The 21689-nt window shown below is 58.7% G+C and overlaps 1 protein-coding gene across 21 annotated transcripts in view; it reads left to right on the forward strand.

Moving 5' to 3' along the window:
* CACNA1C (calcium voltage-gated channel subunit alpha1 C) overlaps window positions 1-21689 on the forward strand; it is a 551559-nt gene that overhangs the window by 490171 nt on the left and 39699 nt on the right. For 7 of the 21 annotated variants that reach the window (XM_057556043.1, XM_057556044.1, XM_057556046.1 and 4 more), the window contains exon 30: window positions 10159-10242. In XM_057556043.1, the coding sequence (XP_057412026.1) occupies window positions 10159-10242 (84 nt within the window). Of the gene's footprint in view, window positions 1-9619; window positions 9704-10158; window positions 10243-21689 lie in introns of all 21 variants that reach the window. The other 14 variants (XM_057556040.1, XM_057556042.1, XM_057556028.1 and 11 more) reach the window with 4 other exon arrangements.

Below are 21689 nucleotides of genomic sequence, written 5' to 3' on the forward strand. Positions count from 1 at the left end.
GGAGGACTGCCCTGGACGTTCCCGATGGTCCCTGGGCCCTACGAGACTGTGCAGGACCAAGCTGGTCAGCATGAAAAGGTTTCGGATAGAATTGTCTGAAGTTAACTAAATAGCTGGACTGTTCTCCTATCATGAACAGAAATTTATCAGCAGAGACAGGAAAAAACTTTTAAGATACACTTTATGATAAGCATTGAAAAATATCCAATGCCTAAGAATAAATCTAACCAAAAACCTCTAAGATCTTTACAGAAGATCTGTGAAATTTCACACAGAGGAATTAAAGAAAACTCAGTAAATGGAGAAATATGTCATGTTCATGAATTGGGAAAGTCAATGTTACAAAGATGTCATTTCTCTTCAGTACGATCCCAGTTAAAACTCCAGATTGAACTTTAACCCAAGTCCTTCAGGGTCAATAGGATGACCCTGGGGGTTCCAAGGCTTCGGTCCCGTTGGGCATCTCTGCCATGACTGTGGAGGTTCCAGGGCAGGGCCAGCCCCAGATGCTCCACGGTCAGCTCTGGGGGCTGGGGTGATCATGTGCCTGGAACTTGCTGTTGACCATGACCCAGCGGGTGACGAAGGGAGAAGGGGCCCCAGGCTCCCGCTCAGAGAAGCAGGTTGGCCCAGGGAGGTGGGAAGATTCCCGACTAGCCCTGCTCCGCCCGGGGACTCACCTGGGCCTTGGCAGGTGAGGAAGCAGGGACAGCTGTTTCTGAGACTTTCTCATCCCCTTGATGCTGCCCGCTCAGGCAGTGGCCACGTCTCTGCCCCCAGAGGGCCTGACCCCACAGCTCTCTCTGATCAAAACGCTTTTCCACTCCCTCCCTGCCAAGAACAGTCCAGAAGGCGAGTGGAACCAAAGTGGAAACACTCATCGACCCCCTGGCCCCCGGCTCTTGGGCATAAGAGCAACTGAAGCCTCGGGGGCACTCCTGTTGCAGGAGAAACTGGGGCCCAAAGGCGTTTCAACCCAAGGGATGCATGAGGTCTCCAGACCAGCGCCAGGATTGTCTGCAGGAATAAAGACACTCCGTGCCCACCATCTGTCTGTAAACAGCCACCCGCCTCCTGGGCACCTTGGCTCATGCAGCAGAGTCATGGATTCTTAATTTTATTTAAATTAATTCAAATCTGTGTGGCCACGTGGCCGGCGGCTGCCATATTGGGCCACGGGGCTCTAGACGCCGCTTCTCCGCAGGCCGTTCGCGGGGTCTGCATCCCTCCATCCGTCCGCCTCACCCCAACTGCTCTGGCTCCACGGACCCAGGTGGGTGATCTCAGGTGTGGGAGCCCTGTGGGAAGAGTAAGACGGGCTCCTGGCCCGGCGTCCCCTGTGTGGGTCCCCTCCTGGCCCCCCAGTCGTCCCCGGACCTCCCGGGTCCAGTAGCTGCAGATGCCGAGGCAGGCGGTTCAGTGGTCAGCACCAAGCTGTGAGGCCGGGCCAGGCTGATGTGCTCTGCCAGAAAGTCTGAGCTGAGAGTATGGGTGGCCTTGGCATCGCCAAGCACGAAGACAGCCTTCCCCTCATTTCTGACTATGCTTATGTGTGAGGGTCCCGGCCCCTGGTGCCCCCAGAATAAAGTCTCCTCTGCCATCCTTAGGAGGGTTTTCTGTCTTGGGAAGGACTGTGGCCCGAGACACGGTGCAGATTTCCGGGGTGAACGGTCAAGGTAGGAAGAGTCATCACCAGCTGACTCCTTCCCTGGGCTGTGGTAGAGGGACAGATGAGTGCTGGACTGACAGAGGGGGCCAGTCTGGGGAGGGGGGCGTCAGGGAGCCTTCAGGGAGGCTGTCTCCAGCCAGGAGACTGCAGCCGATTCTTCTGTCTGTCCTCAGCTTTGTCCACGTCCAGAACCTTCTTTCCTTAAAGACCCAGCGTCTGCTTCCACTTTAGTAACAGCCTTTCTCACGTGAGCACAACCTCCAGCCAGCTTGGGGCTCCCCAGGGGCACCCCTGCCCCAGCAGATGGGGAGGGGGCTTCCGAGGCTGGACCTGCTGTCTCTGGTGTTTCCTTGTCCCCGGTGAGCGAGCCGCTCCCTCTCTGGGAGAGGGGCCAGGCGGGTGGAGAAGCAGGGCGAGCCCCCCAGCAGGTGACCGTCTGACAAGAGAAGGGACCCGTCTGCACAGCTGAGCCCTGCCTGCCTTCCTGCTCACGTGGGGCTCAAGTTGAGGCTATGATTTTCCTTAACGTCCAAAATCAGCTCTGCCCTCTGTCCCCTAAAGAAGGCCAGCGGGGGCCAAACCAAAGGGTAGGTTCCATTGGGGCAGCCTGGACAGATGGGGCGAGAGGAACCAGGGCCAGGCTCTTCCAAGTGCCGGGAAGACCCCACAGGCAGGAGCCATCGGGCTGGGGTCCTGGGAGGGAGTCCTCCCTGAGCTACTGAGAGAACGTCAGGACCCTTTCCTTAGAGCCAGTAAAGGACCAGGAGATGGAGGAGAAAGTGGGGTGACCGGCAGGAAAGGATGCCAGCCAGGGCCATTCCGTCTCCTGTCTGGAAAGCTGAAACTACTAGAAACTGGCTTTGTCTTCACCAGATACTACATTGCAGCTAGAATCTGCTTTCTCTCCAGCTTCACCTCCGGATCCAGCCGTACCACTCACCCTAATTCCCCTCCTAACAGTTTTAAGTCAGGCGGACGTTTCTGCAAGGGGCAAAGATTTTTGTGAGGCTTTATTTCTTACAAAACAAAGTTTACTTTATTTCTTGCTTGATCATCCCCGGGCCCCAGATCCCACCGACAGAGGAAATTCTGGAGACAGAGCAGGAAGCCCACCTACCCCCTCAGCATCACCTCAAACGAGCCGGGAGGGCAGGTAGGGCTGTGGTCCAGACACAGCCCTATTCTTTCCACGTCCGTTCCTCGGTAAGGTGGGGAGGCTGGCTTAGCTGGGCCTGAGTGGGGTCATGGCCATCTCAGTCTGCCCAGGCTGCTAGGACAAACACTGCAGAAATCTACTTCTCACGGTCTGGAGGCTGGGGGTCCCAGATAGGAGCACCAGCAGGGCCACGTTCAATGAAGGGGGCCCCGTCCGGCTCACAGCTGTGTCCTCACAGGTGGAAGGGGCGAGGGAGCTCTGTGGGGTCCCCTGTTCAAGGACCCCAGTCCCGTTCCTGAGGGCTCCACCCTCATGGCCTAATCACCTCCCAGAAGCCCCCAGTACCATTCCACTGGGCGTTTGGGAAATCTGCAGGGGGCAAACCCCACCGTGTGCGGGCCGGGTCTGCCCTGGGGAGAGCGGCCCTGCTTGTCCTGAAAGAGCATTTACGGATCGTTTACTTGAGGAGCAAATAGGTAACGTGTAGCAGAAACTGGGACTCGGTGGCCGGCTAATGGCCAAGGTTCAGTGCAGCTCAAACTACCACTAGAAATATGAACGTCTCCTTCTATTTCCTTCCGACATGGAAAGTTCAACTCTAAAAACACCCAGAGCCAGCAAGAATATTTCCTTTTCGGAAATTGCACGGAAACTTAGACATTCTTTTAGGCTGGTGGGCTTCAATCCCTTTAGAACCAAAGCTCCCTTTTGGCAATAAATACTTAGTACTACTTCCTTAATTTTCCTTAAATAAAATTCAGAGGAAATCTAAATCTTTATGTATAGGAAACTCACACCTATACACATAATGTAAATATATATATGTCTATAATTCCTAAGTTATAATGGGAAAAGTCTGTGTTTAGTTCCCTGCACCCCCTTTACTGGCGGTCTGCAGGTACTCGATGCCAGATGGGCAGGGGGCGTTGAAGTCAGTGTGATCAAAAATAATCCCAGCACTCGTGGAAAGGCCCCGTGTGGGGAGGGCAGGGCAGCTGTTGCGTTTCATTATTTAATGTGGAGATGATTCACGCTGGGTGACACGGCCACGTGAGAGTCACTGGGAGGGGACGGGGCCCCTGCGCCTGTGAGCAGTGGTGTCCAGACCCGCCAGCCTGGACCTGTGGGAGGGGAGGGGGAGGGCCGCTAGCAGGGCCGAGACCCAGACGACGGTGGCAGGAACAGTCCCGGCAAGGCTGCGTGAGCTGGGCCCGCCTCCCCTCCCCTGGAGGCTGGCAGTCACTCTGTTTGACACAGGAGGGGCCAGGCCTGGTGACGCATCTCTGGAGCTGAGGGCGGGCGCTCTTGTTCGCTCAGGGTTCTCTAAAGTGGGCGCAGGTGGAGGCCGCAGGGGTGTGGTGGGCCACACCTCCTGGAGCTAAGGAGGGGCCGGCCCGTTAGGTGGCTTGCGTCGGGAAGGGCGGGGGGCGAAGATGGGACCGTCAGGTCGGGTTTGGGGGGCTCCCCCGGGGCGTAGTCTGCGGGATGGGCCGGGAGAGGATTCCAGGTGGGCAGATGGTGCCTCGCTCCCACCAAGGCTGCCGTCCTCTGCATCCCCTTCCCCCCTCCAGGGGCCCCCGATGTCCCTTTGAAGCGGGGTGCCTGCGGACATTGCCACGTGTCAGACGGCCTTGCCCGCGCTCGAGGCATATCCCCTTGAACCCTCGTCCTGGACGATCCTGCAGCAGGGTCCTGCCGTGGACCCAGGTGCCAACTGGGGCGGAGGAAACCCTCCCCAGGCCCCAAGGGAGCCCAGCCGACCGCCTGTCCCCTCAGCCCCGTGGGAGGCGGCAGGTCAGGTCGGGCTCACGCTCTACCCACAGCTGTGCACTTCCAGGCACCCAGAAGCACCCGTTACATCTCGGCGAGATAAATGAATGAGGGCCTTTGAAACCTTCCTGGGGAGAAAAAAGCTTAATTCCAAAGAAGAAACCAGAGCAGATGTCCACTTCGAAGTGTGCACTCCTCTAACTGCTGGGAGTGCGGCCCCCATCACCACCACCCGCCCGGGGTCTCCCTGACCCCGGCCCCTGTCCGCTGCTGCCCTTTGCCCTGCCCACCCCTGTCCCAGCTGTCTATGCTGGGGGGGCTCCAGGGCCTCTGAAGGGGCGTGTCGCAGGGTGGGAGCTGCCGGGGGCCGGGAGCAGCCGTGCACCAGCCATGCCGCCCCACTAGACGCCAGTAATTTCCTTGATTACTGTTACGTCTGAAGGACATCCTAACGTCATACAGTTCATATTATCTCTGTGTGGCGGCAGTTGCCAGTGTGACACTCAGCTGCCGGCTGCACCCACCACCTCCCGTCTCCCCGTCCCACGACCCGGAACCAGGCTCAGCCTCCCAGCTCACGCCAGCAGGGCCCTTACTCGGCTGGGCCCCCTTCCATGGCCAAGCACACGCCGTCTGCCCACTCCATTTTAGGCCCCGCCTTCCCCAGGTGGCCCTTTCTGCTTCCAGCAGCTCCACATCCAGCCTCCACCCAGCGTCCCTCCCCCCCTGCCACGTCGATCTCTGGGGCCCCATGTGTCCCTGGAAGGGAACAGTCTTGGGGCAGAGACCCGGACAAAGTCCAGTCAGCCTCCCCACCAGGAAGAGCGTCCGGTCACCTCTGTGTTCCTTGCCTTCTCTCTGCTGGACCCGTCAGAGGTAGATAAGGAAGCCGCGCAGGAGGGGATGGAGAAGAGAAGAAAGCCAGCAGTGGCAGTCCCAGGTGTGTAGACTCCTGTGGACCCCTCTCACCACCATCCTGTTGTAAAGCTTGTGTTGACTCTGCTCTGGGCGGGGAAGGGGCTGAGAGTCCAGAATTCAGGGGCCAGGGCATGTGCCTGGACCTCCCAGCAGCAGCCCTGCTCTCGGGACCGGAGACAGGATGTGGGTCCACCTGGCAGCCCACTCCTCTCCTCGCAGCCCTCCAGCCAGAGCAAACGGGGCCTGGGTCTCCCTGGGAGGAATAGTGGTTTCTAGGAACCTGGCAGTTAACTATCTGTGTGAACCTGAGTTTGACAGAATCTAGCCAGGACAGCTTGCTTACGGTCACCAATCTCAAAGTGATGCTGGATTTCATCCGAGAATCTCAGGACAGGCAGTCCTCACTAGGATTCAAGATGAGACCCACTGAAGGGAGCGTGGGATTCTGGAATCTTCACTTTCCCCCTCCTCCTTCCACATTCCTGGGCCTTGCCTTCCCCGCTGCTCAGTCCCACCCCCAAAGCTGACCCTGTGCGTCCGGCCTCCCTAGGAGGGGACGGACCAGCTCCAGCAACCGTGACAGTCGCTGGGACTCACTGGGCTTCTTACAGGTGCAGGCACTTCACTTGTGTCATTCCTATCATAACCCACAGGTCGCCGTGTCATAGGGGGAAACTGAGGCACAGAGAGGTGCGGTTATCTGCTCGAGGTCACCCAGCCAGTAAGTGCCAGGGGGAGAACTCGAACCCAGACACCCTGCCTCTGCGGGTCACACCCTTAACCACTACATCGCCTCTTCCAACTCGGAACAGCTCCAGGGTTGGAGTGAATCAGGGCACAGATAATCCAAGAGAGGAAAATCCAAAATTCTCATGCAGGTGAAATGCATCGTGGATGCTGGGGCAGCAGCGTCCTTTCCTAATCACGTTGTGCTGAACCTAGGATCGATTTGGTCCACGTCTCTTCTGCCGTGGCAGCCAACGAGTGGAGGGTCGGCGCCCTCCGGAGAAGGGATTATTCCCAGCGGGCGCTTGCCTTTCAGCCCAGGGGGACACGCACAAGACCTCCTGAGGTTGGGGACCCACTCACCCTACAGGGTTAGAGATGGCGAGAGAAAGTCTTCCCCCAAAACGCCGTCCGCCCCTGGGTGGGCAGCCCTGCCTGGCCCTGAGGAGCTGGACATTGAGAGGTTTGGTTCACCACTTCAGGGAGAGCCCAGAACCCCTTTCGCTAACCCTGACTTCTGCCAGAGAGAGAAAGAGTGACAGGTATGACCTGGAGGTCAGCCTGATTTCGAGAAAACAAGTCTATGATTTTTTTTCCCATTCTATTTCCTCCATCATACTCCCCAAACCCATGTCACCCATGGTTTCCAGCAGTCGAGGAGATGGGTGAAAACAGGTGTGTGTGCGAGTGTGTGTGTGTGTGCGTGTGTGTGACAGAGAGGACACAGCTCTTGCACTGGGCACAGGGAGCACTTCCTTCCGGGCCCTGCCCACTTGGGGAATTGGCCAGGTGTGTCCCTTGGCAACCTGTCGAGCCCCCTGGAGGGTGTCAGCGTGTTTCTGGGATGGGTGTGGACGGCTGGGAGGAGGCGCTGACAGCTGGACCTGAAACTGTGTTCATGGTCCAGCTTGGAGGGTTGATGGGGCAGGAAGGGGGTGGACAGGGCAGAGGGAAGCTGCCTTTTAAAGGGACCCTGTCACCCCCCACGTGGGCCGTGTGTCAACCTCCTCCGGGTGGGAATTGGTGGGGCTCTGTGGCCAGTGGAGGCCTTGGCACCGGGCCCACAGGACAGAGGGGCCAACCAAACGCTCCAGCAGCACAGCCTGTGGAGGGCAAGGGGGCAGGTGAGGCCAGGCAACCCGGCGGAAGCTGCCGGCCGCAGAGCGCTGGGGCGGGCCTGTCCTGTGCACGAACACAGAGGAGCCCAAGAGTGGGGATGACAGGCGACGCATGGGGTGGGTGAGGGTTGCAGGGTCCCTGGGGGCCAGGCTCCTCCCGGCGCTTGCCAGCTGTTAACCTCTCGTCCGCCTCGCCTCTGCCTGCCTTCTCCCTTTCCGTCTCTCCCGTCATCCACGCCGTGGCCCGAGGCCAACTCACCCATCTGTTCCAGGTCCCTCTGCTGAACGAACAGACTGCAGCCCCTCCCCCCTCCTTGAGCGCCGAGATGCCCACCGACCTCTCTCCTCCTCTCGCCCCCAGACCCGAATAACGATTTGCCACTGCGTTTCCTAGGCTGGATGCTGGGCGTCCCGGACTGTCCTCTGGTTCCTGCTGACCTCCTTTCTCTTCCTGGACCCCCCTCCCCTTCCCTCCCGAAACAGCTCTGCCCACAAAGATGGTTTTCCTCTCTAGAGATAGTCCCCCAGTGTTTTCCAAACCCTGATGTTAAAGCACATGCATATTTGTCGTTCGCTCGGGGTCTTCACTCTTTGCCCTCAAAACCAGTGCTCTCCACGTGCCCTGGGATGCCATGGGAGGACCCTGGGGGGCGGGGGGGGCGGTTCTTTCCCGCTCACAGCACGTGACTCGAATGGGAGAGAGAAGCCTCTAGGTGCCCCCAAAGTCTCCGGGATATTCAGAAAAATACTCTGGGAAGCCAGCAAGGGTTTCAAGTGACCCTCACCTCACCCACGCCCTGGCCAACCTCTGCTCCCCGCCGGGCTGTCCAGAGTTTCCACGGTGGCATTTCTGCTTTTTTTTTTGGCAGAAAAACCTGGGAACCGAGAGGTCCCTTTCCCTGTGACCTGACCTCCACACTAAGAATAACAGCCCTGGGACAGAATGTCTTGTGATCCATCTGAGAGGGGGCACGGCTGGGAAGGGGGTGGGGGTGGAGGGGTCAGGGAGCTGGAGGGAGTTGGGAAGAAATGGGATAGCACAGACTCCTGAGACTCAGAAATAGAGAGGGAGAGTTGGCCGCCCCAGGAGGGCCAGGGAGAGGGACCGGGGAGACTCTAAGAGGCCAGCCCGATGCTTTCTTACCTCCTCACCAACCTCAGAAGCGCATCTCCTGGAAGCCCCAGCTCGTGGCTCAGAGGCTGGGTCATCCCTTGAAGAACCAAAGGGGCAGGTGTCCTTTCTTACGGAAAGACAAATGCCCTCGGTGCTGGGCCCTCCCCACTCCACCCCTGGGGAGGACGGCTGTGTGGTTCCCAGGGCTCCTGGACAGCGTGTACATCCGTGTGTCACAGAGCATTGCTCCCTTTCCCCTGCACTCTGAGAGGCAGTGGTCCAGACCCAAGAACCCGCCCTCTCTTTGCAGAGAGCCTGCCTGCCCAGGACTCCAAGAACCCTCACAGGAAGGGGACAGCCCTTGGTTAACCAGTTGTCCACGAACTTTGAAAAAGTCTTTCAAAAACATTCATCCGTTCCCTTCCCCAAATATGGTGTAAAACAAACAAAATCCATGTGTGCAGGACAAAGGAGTGGAGTCAGCATCCTGATTGCTCCCCCTACACACGACAGCCCCCAGACCCCCACCCAGCCTGCAGGAAGGGCTGTGAGAACCTCATTCTCGCGGGGGGTGCTTCAGCAGGATCCCGAGTCAGAATGATGGTTCTGGGCACGGCAGTGCTTCAGAGACACCCCCGCCCCGAGAGCCGGTCTAGGGTCACCTCCCACGTTACCAAACCTTGGGACTGACCTGGCCTCTGTCCCCTTTCAGGGAGGAAAGCCTCTGTCCCGAGGCACCAGGCCCGTCCAGGGCTGGCTGCCCATCCAGGGCTGCCACGAGGGTGACCTTGTCGTAGATGCTGCTCTGATGCCACGGTCCCCTCGTTATCACGAGCTTCACACGGCTCACCCCTGAGCCCAGAGGGCCTGGGTGCGCCTGGACCACACCGATGGCCGCTTGCTAATTCCCAGACCACCTCTCGAGGGCCCCCGCCCCCGTTCCCTCCCTCCCTGCAGGCAGGCCTCCGAGGAGGCACTGGAGGCCTGGGAGGGGCTGGGGAAGTAGGACGGGCAGCGAGGGGGCTGGGTCTGCAAGGGGAGGACCCCCGCCCCGCTCGGACTCAGCAGCGACGGTGCGGCCCCACGGCGGTGCTCTGTTCTTGTCTGTCTGACCTTCCTTTTCACTCCCGTCCTGCCGCCCCGTGTAGGGCTACTTTAGTGACCCCTGGAATGTCTTTGACTGCCTCATCGTAATTGGCAGCGTAATTGACGTCATTCTCAGTGAGACGAATGTGAGTATGATTCTGCCCAGGACGCCTCCGTGTCCCTCCCTCTTTACCTCCTTCGGTTTATTTTTTGGTTTCCTGTTTTACCCCCGCCAGTCATGCTTTCTCTTGCACCTGCCGCCGTCCTGGGGGACATGAGCCCCTGCACTGTCCCCACTCTGCCGGGCCGGGCAAGGGGCGGCCGGGGCTCCTCCTCCTCCAGGACCCCCGCCCAGCCCCCCCGACTAACCCGGCTTTTGTCAGGCTCCGAGAGCACCAGGTGCCAGGTGTGCACCTCCAGAAGTGTGGAGTGGTAAGAGGGTCCAGTATGCCCACATAACCTCTTTCTTTTCTCATTTTTTTCTCTTCTCTCCTTTCTTTCATGCTTTTTTTTTTCATTTTCCTCTTCCTCTTGTTTTGTTCTTCTTTGTTGTTGGTTTTTTTCTCCTCTCTCCCTCCCTCGGCCCCTCTGCCCCATGCAGCACTATTTCTGTGATGCATGGAACACATTTGACGCCTTGATTGTTGTGGGTAGCATTGTTGATATAGCCATCACCGAGGTAAACGTAAGTACCGGCGTCCCGCCCTGCGACGCCGTGCCTGCCCCACGCTTACCCCATTGCTCTCCTCCTCCTCCTCGCTTCCTCCCAACTCCTGATTTCCACTAAGTTACTCTTGTTTGTTTGTTTAAATTGGTTTAAAGGATTTTCTTTCTCGTTGCTTTACTTTGACATTTTTTTATTCTTTTTTTTTTTTTAACGTTTGGAACGAGCTAGGCCCCCTTTCCTTCTGAGTTTTGATTGCTGCATCCTTTCCTTCCCCCTTTGCAATTGGCCTAGCATGACACACACTGTCTGGGAGGATGCAGCCCTGGGATCCCGGAGTGAGACGGTGGAAGGGTGTTTACAACCACTGGGCAGCTGCCAGGGCAGCCCCTTCCCACCCCCAGCATCCGGGAAATGAGCTCTCCCGAGGACCACGGGTGAAGGCTCGCACTTGGCCGGCACTGTCAGCCCATCGTATTCACGCTAAAACGGCCCCTCCACTGAGAGGCAGGGGAGAACAGCCTGCACCCCTCTTTTCTGGAGAGGGCTCCTCCACACCCCCCCCAACTTGCTGTGGGAGCACCTGGCCCCAGGCGAACCTGCCCCAGAGGACCAGCCTTGCCCCTGCCTGGCTCTCCCCCTCACCACCCCCCGCCCTGGCTCCAAGACCTCCTGCACCTGCTCCCGGGAGCTGCCCCCTCCTAGACAGTCCCTCCAGCCCCTGCACACGTCCCTCCGCTCCCCGGCATGTTCAACCTTCTCTCTTTATCTATAGGCAAGCCCTCTTGCGGTTGGTCTTTAACATGTGTGGTTTAGTTTTTTGTCAGGATTTTTCCTTGGTTAAGAGACTTGGTAATGTTTGCACAAACGTTGATGCACTGAACCATTGAATAACAGCATGGAGCAGATGCTCTAGAGTTCTGATCTAAGGTGTCAGAAACACCCCGCGACCGCCACCGTCCCCCCTCCTTGTCCTTACCCGCCCCCTCCACCCCGTAGTTGGCTGCCAGTCGGTTGAACTGATGTTATTTATGTGCTGATTCCGCTGGTCAGAAGCCCTGTCCGCCCCCTTCGAGCGGGTGGGCGTTGGGAGGAGGCTCTTCTGCTGTCCCTGTGCCCCCCCGTCAGCCTGCCCCCCCCCGCTCGCCCCGCAGCATAGATGCGACTGCCCCTCTGTCTCGGGGATCCCCCAGGGTCGTCTTTGTCTTGTGGTGTGTGTGTGTGTGTGTGTGTGTGTGTGTGTGTGTGTGTGTGTACGTGTGTACGCTCCCTTGACCTCTGCCAGTGAATCATTGGGGCACAAGGAAACCAAGCTCCCCACTCAGGCTCCATGCTTCCCCTCCCTTGGCACTGCCCCCCCCAAGTGGCTGGATGGACCCCAAGTTGTATCCCAGGAGCTGTCACATCCCTACCTACACGTATCCACTGGCCGGGGCCTGTGCTGGGACCGAGGGGCCCTCGGGGGAGGCCAGGGAAGGGCAGGACGAGCCTGCGTCTGGAGGGTGGGTCCCTGTGGGGAACCATGCCGGGGGACTTGAGGCCGACGGCAGGAACCCGCAGGGAGGTGACAGCAGGCAGCTGTCTGGGTGCAGAGGACCCACCTCAGTCCCAGGGTCCTCTGGGGCGCTCACTGTCGGCCAGGCCCACGCCATCGCTCAGCCTGCCGTTTTCTTTCAAGCTACTGCTATTTTTAAAGAAACACAAAGACAAAGGAAAAAAATTCTAGAGTATAAAATTTCTACCCCAGAAAGTGACTGTTGGAATTGGGGGTGGTGCAGGACCCCAGGAACGGCGCGTGGAGTCACACGCAGACCCTCCATTTGTACAACAGTTTCCATTTACAATTCGCCTCGGCACGTGGCTTGTGCGCCGTGAGCCTGAGCTTGACAGACGAGAATGACCATCCCCGCTTGCCGACGCGCAGGTGAGGATGGAGCGTGCCGGTGCCCTTGCTGCCCCTCGGCTGGAGCCCAGGCCTCCCGGGGTGGGGGGCCAGCGTTCCTGCCTGTTCAGTCCATGACGCCCTTTGATGAACTCGTACATCTCATAGCCTCCTCTCGCGGACTCCCGCCGGCCAAGATGTGTTCAGCCCTTACGCTCCACAGTCCATATCTTTGAATAACCACAGGGGGCTTTTTATTTTCTAAACAAGAAGTTATCGGCCCAGCCCCGCTTCCAGGTGGGAAGCCCCTCCAATTCCTCCCAGTATCCTTCGCCCACATGGAGATGTTCTTCACTCTCCAGACTGAGGAGTTTGTGGAAAGTCATATGAAGGGTTGTGTCTGGAGATAAAAACGGGGACCACGTGTGTGATGCAGAGCAGAGGAGGTGTCCAGAGACCCACCGCTCGGCCCCGACTGTTTGCCACTCTCTCGCACACATCCAGAAAGGACACCCGCGTCATCATGCCAGGCAGGGGCCGGAGGAGAAGGCTGGACCAGGGTCAGATCAAGTGCTTGAGTCCTGCTTCTCCCCCGCCACCCACCGATCCGAGGAGCATGATGATTCACGGTGCTGGGTTTTGAAGCTCAACTAAGAGCATCCATTTAAAAACCGGCCGTAAACTGTACATCACTGTTGGGACTTCCCTGGTGGCACAGTGGTTGAGAATCCGCCTGCCGATGCAGGGGACACGGGTTCGAGCCCTGGTCCGGGAAGATCCCACATGCTGCGGAGCAACTAAGCCCGTGCGCCACAACTACTGAAGCCCGCGCGCCTAGAGCCCATGCTCCGCAACGAGAGAAGCCACAGCAATGAGAAGCCCGCACACGGCAACGAAGAGTAGCCCCCGCTCGCCGAAACTAGAGAAAACCCACATGCAGCAAGAAGACCCAATGCAGACAAAAATAAATAAATAAAATAAATAAATTTATTTTAAAAAAACCCAACTGTACAGCGCTGTTAAAGGGGAGAGACCGTGGCACCCAAGCAAAGGACAATCTTTCCAACCCCCCTGCTGACACACCAGCCAAGCACAGATGTCACAGCCCTCGTTCCCGGATACACTCAAACTCTTGGTCGACGGGTCCAGCCAGATCAAAGCAAGCTCACTGACCACTGCCCACGACTCAAGCCAAGATGGGCCTGTCCCGCAAGCACGGACATGGCCCTGCACCCCGACGGTAGCCAGGATTGTGGGACAAGTTATAGGGACGAAGACGCTTCTTCTCAGAGGCGGGACCCTCCACGGTATGGTTCTGCCTTCCGGCCATAGGCAGGTTATGGGTCTGGACTCTCGCTGGGCCAAGAGCTCAGCTCCAGGCCTCCCCGAATTTTCTAGTCTTGCTGTTGTCACAAGACCTCCTTTTGCAGACAAATGTTCCATTCCAGCCTCAGAGGGATCCCTGAGGCTCTCCACCTGTAACTCCTCATCTTTGACAATTAACCTACAGAGACCAGCTCTCGTTTCCCTCCCCAACTGCTATATGCCTCCCAACCGCCCTCCAAATATTCCCCACGTTCAAAGTCATCTCCCCTCAAACAGCTGCGTCCTGCCTCTGCCAGGCTCTGGTGCCCCGCCTTGGGAAGTGGATTCCCCAGCGACCCCAGGAACAATTGTCCATTCCTTCCACCGTGGCTGGAGCCTCTCCTTCTGGTGCCGGGCACCTGGGATCCATTATGGACCAAACCAAAGCCCGTCCTTGGGAGCCGGTGTCCTAAGGCTGGGAGATGTTTGGACACAGAAAATCAGGAAATGGTGCAGTACGTGGAGAGCCGAGAAGTGCCAGGGGAGGGGCTGGAGGAGCAGGGAGCCGGGGAGGCTGGTCCCGTTCTCTGTAAGACGAGCTGCACTGAGGAGGGGAATCTGAAGAAAGCAGAGACCTGAAGGAAGTGAGGCGATGCCCTTGCGGATCCCGGGAGAGGAGCTTTCGGGCAGGACGGGCAGGGTTGGGGGGGTCCGGGAGGGGAGCAGGTTTGGGCCTTCGCCTGAGCACGAAGCGGAGACTCTGGCACCTTTGAGAAGAGGTGTCCGTGGTCCAGGGGCCCCTTTGCTGTCTGCGGGAGTCAAGGGCAAAGCCCTTCCACCATTTGGAAGGTGGACGCAGCCATCCAGGTGGGAGGGGACGGAGTTGCAGCAGACGTGGTGGAAACGGTCAGGTTCTCAGTCTGCTCTGCGAGCAGGACCCACGGCCTCTCCTGACAGACTGGATGTGGGCGCCAGAGAAGGAGGGCTCCCAGGAAGCCGTGGGGTCCCGGCCGAGCAGGGGAGGATGGAGCTGGTGTCAGCAGGAGGGTGGGAGGCAAGGCCCGTTTGCGCGAGGAGGACGAGGCTTGGGGGCTGTGTACTCGACTGCCCAGCAGTGACGTCAGGCGGACAGGCAGGCGCCCGGTGCGCGGTCAGGCATGGAATCAGCAGCACAGCGATGGTGTTCAAGGCCGGGACAGGCGAACAGCTGAAGGAAGAGGAGGAATGGGGGGCTGAGCTGGCGCCTCCGTGCTCAGGGCCGCCTTGACCTCCGGCTCACTCTGGGAGATGCCCTTTATCCTCCGATGTGACCGGGAAGACGCGGGGCCCCGCAGTCACGCTGGATTCTGCGTCCGTGGCCACGGCCCAGCCACCCCGTCCCCTCTGGACGCGCTACCTTCTCCTCTGCCTGGGCAGTCAGCGTCATGTCCCCTAGGAAGCCCCCTGCTCCTCCTTTATCCCTTGAGTCTGAAATTCTGTTTTCCAGAAGGAAAGCCTAGTGACGTAACCCTGTGATGTCAGTGGAAGCTCCTGGGGTGTCAGAAGTGGCCCCCCTCAGCCCCCAGTTACCCCTCCACCCCCCTGCACGACAGGAAGTGCTGGGAGGCCCGGAGCCTTCATCACGGACACACGTGTCCCCAGTCGCGGACGAGGAGGCCACGGGACTGACAGCGGCGACCCGCCTTGGGGCTGGACGTCCTTGAGTGCAGTGGCGGGGGGCTGAGGTGGTCCCAGAGCGCCCCCCACCGGCTCTGCACTGGGCACCTTCTGACAGAGACGCCCTCGCCGCCTGGCAGGACCACGTGTGGAGCGCCCAAGAGCCGTGGCGTCAAAATTGTCACCTAGAAACTCTCCAGAGAGAAGGCTCCAGGGACCCTCAGGTGGGAGCAGGACGGGCTGTGTGAGGGACAGGACGCGGCCGAGGGTCTCCTGGCAGGTTCAGCGGGAGGAAGGCTGGGGACTTGCGTGGACACAGAGACAGCACTAGTGCAGGGCGGCCAGCGCGGCCGAGCAGGACGGTGGGGTGAAGTGGCGCGGTCCTGGCTGGGGTTTCGGTAGGAGCTCGGCGGGGGTGGGGGGCAGCGTGCTGCCCTTGGGGGTGCCAGGCCAGGGCCACCACACGTCACATCCCTGGGAGGGGCCGAGCTTGCTCAGGGTTTGCCAAGGCCGTGCAGCTAACAGGTGGCGAGAGCGGGATTCGAGTCCATCCCTGTGGGAGAACTGACTCCTGCATTTCCGTGAGCCCTTCGGCCAAACCGCGGGCAGGCTGGCAGGGGCCCTGCACTCACAGGCCCCGCTCAGGGCGCTCCCAGCCTCGGGACCCCAGGCAGGGCGGCTCAGCCGAACGTCTCCAGGCCTGAGGACACCAGGCGATGCTCGGGCGCCTGGCCCCTGGGACAGTGGGGCTCGGAGGACAAGAGCACAGGCGGTGCGGAGCAGCGCCTTCCCCGCCCTCTGCACAGGCAGAGGGAGCGGGCGGAGGGGAGAAGGGGTGGGGACAAGGTGACACGACTGGGGCGTGGTTCAGCCTGGAGCATCTGGGACGCCGTCGGGGCCTCGGGTGCTGCCCCACGCGCTGCTCACCTGGCTCCTGGGGCCGGTGGTCCTCTGACCACAGACCCACGGGCATGACTTCTAACGACCGCCCTCACCGGCTCCCCGTAGAAATAACGCAGCAGGTTTGGCTCCCATGCCGGCCTCGGGGCCTGGGGTGACTGGAAGGGAGACAGCATCCTGAGTCAGAGCATCTGACTCAGGGCTGAGTCAGAGCCTCCCGCCACCCCGAGCCCGCGCGGGCCCACGCCTGGCTCCCTGCCTCCAGCACGGCAGAGAGGGGCCGGAACGGGCATCGGTGTCTAGATGACGGTGGTCCGTGTGGCCTGGGCTGCTTCTGAGGTCTATGAAGTCGACACTGGTGGTGTCAGGCCAAGCCAGGTGGAGCCGCTGTGGCCCTTGCCGCCTTCCTGTGCCCCCATCCCACCCACCTGTTTCCCTCTGCTGGCCCCTCCCCCGCTGCTCCGGGAGCCCCTTCCGGTCCCTCCCCTTCTCAGCACCACCTCCAGTCCCACGCCCCCAACAAACGAAGCCACCAAGGTGCCTTGTTCACACGAGGGCAGTACTGACTCAGCACTGCCCGCCCCAAAAGAAATGCTGCCTTTAAAGGGACGAAGGTAAGGCTCGATCTAGAGATGGTATCTGGAGCGTGGATGTGAGCGAGGAGGGGGCCCGGCCCCCAGTTGTCCTAAAGGGTAGTTTCTCCTCCGTTTGGAAAAGAAGTTGGCCCTGAGAGGTTGAGCAGAGCCCTGCTCGCCCGGCAGTGAGCCGGGCCCCCGACCAGCCGCAGTCCAGCAGGACGCGGGGAGCCATCTCCAGAGCCCGGGCTCTGCCTGCAGAATAAGGCCCACGTGCTGGACAGCAGGCTGCCGGGCGCAGGGTGTCCCAGAGCAGCGGCCTGGAGGAGGGTCCTGCAGGCCTGACCCGAAAGACCCCTGGAACCTGTTTCTAATGGTTCTCACCCGGCTGAGTTAGGCTGTCCAGTGTCCCGACAGGCAGGACCCGACGGGGCCCCTCTTGCCCTCCGCCTTCTGACCGAGACCCCTCCACCTTCCATCCTCTAATTTTCTTTCCTTTCCTCCCTCATTCTCACCTTTTCTGTCCTCATACAACCCTCTCCTTTCCCCTAAATCGGAGGACTGGACTGAAGGATGCTGTCAGGACACAGCCCTGGCTCAGCCAGACGGCCATCCATCCAGGCAGCGGGTGTCACTTGTCCCCAGCTGAGCCAGCTGCCGGGGTGTTTGCCAGAGAGCGTCTAAAGCAGAGGGACCTCGAATATTCCCTGAGCTCGTGGAGGAAGTGAGGGAGCTAATTTCACCAGGCCCCAGAACGCTGGCAGGCGCCCCCAAAAGCACTCACTCTGTCTAATGCCGCTTCCTGAGAGCTGGCTGCTCTTGCTGGTTTGTTTCCTTGAGTCTGTCTCTCTTTTTCTTCTCCATCCTTCAGGCTCACTGTGTCCATCCATGTGTGTGTGTCTCTGTCTCTGTGTCCCTGTCTCTGTCTCTCCCCTCTGCCCCCACATATGGGATTTTTGTGAGCGCTCCTGACAAGCTGATTTTATTCATTTATTTTTCATGAGTCCCTTTTGTTGGTTATCTGCTTGAGTGACTGTCCCTCCCAAGGAAGAAAAGACAACCCTGGCGATTTTGTAATCAGTCCCGTGTAGCGTGAGTTCTGGCAGGTAACAGCACCTGAGGAGCCGTCGGGCTGCAGGTGAATAACGAGCAGCTCCTGAGGCTTCAGCCACTCCCCAGCACGACTAACAGCACAGGCCGGTCACCACAGTTCAGCACACAGAGCCCCTGCTCTGCACCTCTCCTCCAGCCCCCTTGGGGCCAAAGACCCCTCAAGGGATGGTCAGAAGGGCATTTCAACTGAGTGCCTATGACCACAAAGCTTCTCCTTTCTGTAGAATCTCCTTCCCCTTCTGGGTGGAATTTTCCTTTGGAGAGACAGATGCAAGCCCACGGGGGAGGGCGCTGCCTTTCCAGCCTCCGCCCTCCCATCTTCGGGGTGACCTTCACTTGCTCCCTGCCCTTTTCTGTCCTTGTCTCCGCCTCCCTCATAACCCCCATCTTCCTCTTCCCAGCTCGTCTCTTCCTCAAACCCAATTCCATTCCTCCATTCGTGCCAGACCGAAATGGAAATTGGGCTTAAGAATTGCTTTTGACCATCAGTAGTTCCTTCATTTGCCCTCAAATCTGTGGCACTGACCCTCCGCTGTGTGTCTCCCAGTTGACACGTGCTTACTTAGACCTTGCGTCTCCCTCCCAAGAAAGCACTTCATTCAACCTTAGAGAGCTAGCAGTTTACAACAGATTTTACTTTGACGTTAAAATTCCTTCCCTGCAGCCACCCCTGGCGGCTCTGACCGTCAGCACCTCCCAACCCCTCCACGTCCACAGGGCCACACCTCAGTTCCCGGGATGTGCGTTTCTCCCGGTTGGAGGAGGGGCTAGAAGGGTACTGAGGACCCCCACCCCTGAACCTATGCCGGCTGGCTCCTGGCCACGAAAGCGGCGTCAGATGTCTCTAGAAGCCCTTGACTCCCGTATCCCCAGCTCTCTGTGTGTACCAGCCTCCTATTTATCCTTCCACCCTAGGCTAACTGGGGTCTCGCCAACAAAGCCCCAACCCCCCAGACCCCCCGCTACGACACCGTGACATGCTCACAGCTGAACTACCGTCTTGTCTTGCAGATCAAATCGAGATGAGATTAGAGACAGTTGAAGTAGAGAAGCAGAGCCGGTGGGGGGGATGGCAGGCAGAGGGGGGATGCCAGCTGGACCCAGATCTTCAGGTGGTTTGGGATGGAATTGATACCAGATCCACTCCCTGAGTTCTGGACGAGAGTTTTTTGTTTTTTGTTTTTTAAAGCAAGGCTTCTGTAGGAGGGTAGCCAGTAAAAGATTCACACACTCCCGTGCTGTTGCTTTCGACTCGGTTCAGAGGGATGTGGAATTTCCGTGACCAGATACATAACCGTTGTCTCAGCGGCAGCCTCTGGGATTGGGCCCTTGTCCGAGGGCCTGTTTGGACTCAGCCTTCCCTGCAGGGAGGCAGGTCACCTGCACCTTTCCAAGCCAGCCTGGCCAGGAGACACAGCCACGGCGCACAGCTGCTCCAAAGTGCCCTCGAACCGCCGATCACAGAGAACGTCCTGGAAGATAATCAGGATATCGAAATCTACCACCTGGCCCTACCTCCCCGCTAACCCTCGCCTCCCAGCTATGCAAAGAAGGGGGGCCGAGAAAGAGGAGAAGAAGGGAGAGGAAGCAGTCCCTTTTTTATGTGGTCAAGAGCAATTTCCAACAACCTCTCCGTTCTCCAGAGAGACAATGGGATGTAAACTGGGAAACGCCCCACCGATTCTAGCGTCCGTCCGTCCCGGAGAACCCTCTTTGCAGCCTCTGGTGCCCCTCAGTCCCCTCGACTCCCACGGGTGGTCTAGAGAGAGCACCCCAGTGAAGAGGAACAAGGAGGACATTCCAGAAGCAAAGGCTTCATCCACTGAGGTGCTGCTTCTCATCTGGTCCTGAACTTGGGTCGGAAAGGCAGTTTTCCAGAGCCACCCCAGGTCTTTGCCGGTTGAACCATACAAGGTGACCCACATACATGTGCCCAGGTGAGGGCAGGGTCTGTCCCCGCTGCTGGCCCAGGGCCTCTCTGACAGTGTCCCACCTCTGCCCCACATGGGGAGGAATAATCTCATTTCATTCCTACCAATTGCAAGAGCAAATTAAGTTAATTGCCCTGATACCCTAACCCCTTGAAAATGACCAGTTCATTAGAAAACAAAGATCAGAATGGGCGGCTGAGGAACGGGCTGCATGCTCCCCGCTCATGGACACGAGCTGGCAGCAGGCAGGGTGCAGGGCAGGTGACCCCCACTCCCCCGCACCGAAAAGGTAACTCAGGGTCACCGGGAGCGAGTCTGGGGAAGCATCCGAGGGGGGCGGCTCAAGCACTCCGGGCTCCCCATTAATCCTGCACTTGCTCAGAAGGTAGAAGTGATGCTTGGTGGTCCCTCAGGACGTTCTGGGGGATCACAGCGATCGGCAGACACACTCGCCCGTCTCCTGGCCGCCCGGGCATCTGGGGGTGACCTTGGGCAGCAGTGCGTCCGCCAGCGGTTCTCTGTGGGCAGGGCTGTGCGACGGGCCCCTTCCTGCACGCTCCTGTAGGAATCGCTCTGGGTTGCCTTCTGGCTTTGTTACGACGCGTAGTTACTTTCCAGCCCGTGGACCTTGTAAGCACAGCTCCTGACATGAGGACAGGCGCACGCGAGCAGCTGACAGGTGACCCTGCCCCGGCAAGTCAGAAGCAGCCTCTGAAGTGCAAGGCTCAAGGCTCAAGAAAAAACGAACCCGTGAGTCTCCACATTCTCCCCAAGCGAGGCTCTTTGGACGCTGGGTTCCCGGAGGCCCGTCCTTCCTCTCTCCACGGCCCTTCTTGTCTCCTGTCATAGGGATGGATCATGAGGTTACTGGGGACTTCCCTGGCGGTCCAGTGGGTAGGACTCAGCACTTTCACTGCCGAGGGCCCAGGTTCGATCCCTGGTTGGGGAACTAAGATCCCACAAGCTGCGCAGCGCGGCCAAAAAAAAAAAAAGCTTTACTGAATTAATACATAGTGTTAAAATAATACGATGTGCTCAAGGTGATTAGAACAGACCTAAAGGTAAATCTTGGAGTAAAATATAACTTATATAGATGAGGTCTGAAATGGAAGCATAAAAGGCTAAAAACAAGAAAACGACAGTTAAGACATTTAAAAAGCCCAAATGAAGGATTCTGAATGTTTAAGCAGTAAAATAAGGAGTAGTAATTTTTTCACAGTTGGGGGTTAATTCGGTCGGGCCAGGTGACCCAGGCAGGTCCTCTAAAGCACCCCCATTCTGGTCCCATTCGGGATGGGGTTGACCCAGAAGACCTTCAGTCATCTGCCCAGGGCTCTTGGAAGTAATGGGCAGCTTTGGTGGTTTTCAGGGTGCATCCAGGAAGGGAGCAAGGCTAGAGCCTGCTGGGCGCTCGGCCTACAGCCCAGCACTAAGTGCCCGTGGCCTCACCTCCGTGCGGCCCTCACACCCCTCCGCCACTGAAGCCCGGGAAACATGGGGCTCCTGACAGGTTAACACTGCGGCGCAAGCCCCTGACCAGCCTGGAGCTTCCTCCATGCGTGCGTGTGCGTGTGTGTGTGCGTGTGCATGCGTGTGCGTGTCTGTCTCCGTGTTCTCTCTCAGCCTGCTGGCCGAATCCTAGACACCCCACTCCGTCCAGCCACGTGGGTGGACCTGGCAGCCGCAGACCCTCGTGAAGCACAGGCAGATCTAGACCGTGTTCCGTAAACGACCAGAGAGGCGTCCTGTCCCTTCTCCTCCCTTCCCTCACCCCGTGTCTCCCCCAGTCCCCGAAAAGGACACCTCCCAACTTGCAATGGGAAAAAAAGGAATTTGCTGAGAAATCTGTTACCAAAGAAGTATTTTTCAGTCTGCAAGCAAATGTCTGGTTGTGCACATTTCCGTCCTTCAGAAACCCCATTACATGTTCTCCTTGTTTGTACCTTGAAAACAGAAACACAGGAGCAACTCTCTGAAAGTGGAGGGTAAGAGTGAAGTCGTGACCTTCTAGAAGGAGTTGGCAGCTCAGGCGGCGGGGACCAGTCCAGGCTGTGCTCTGTGTGCGGGGCTAAAGGTCAGGGCACCTTCCCGGATGCAGCTCAGGGC

Source organism: Balaenoptera acutorostrata, chromosome 11, assembly GCF_949987535.1.
Source record: "Balaenoptera acutorostrata chromosome 11, mBalAcu1.1, whole genome shotgun sequence".
Taxonomy (NCBI): domain Eukaryota; kingdom Metazoa; phylum Chordata; class Mammalia; order Artiodactyla; family Balaenopteridae; genus Balaenoptera; species Balaenoptera acutorostrata.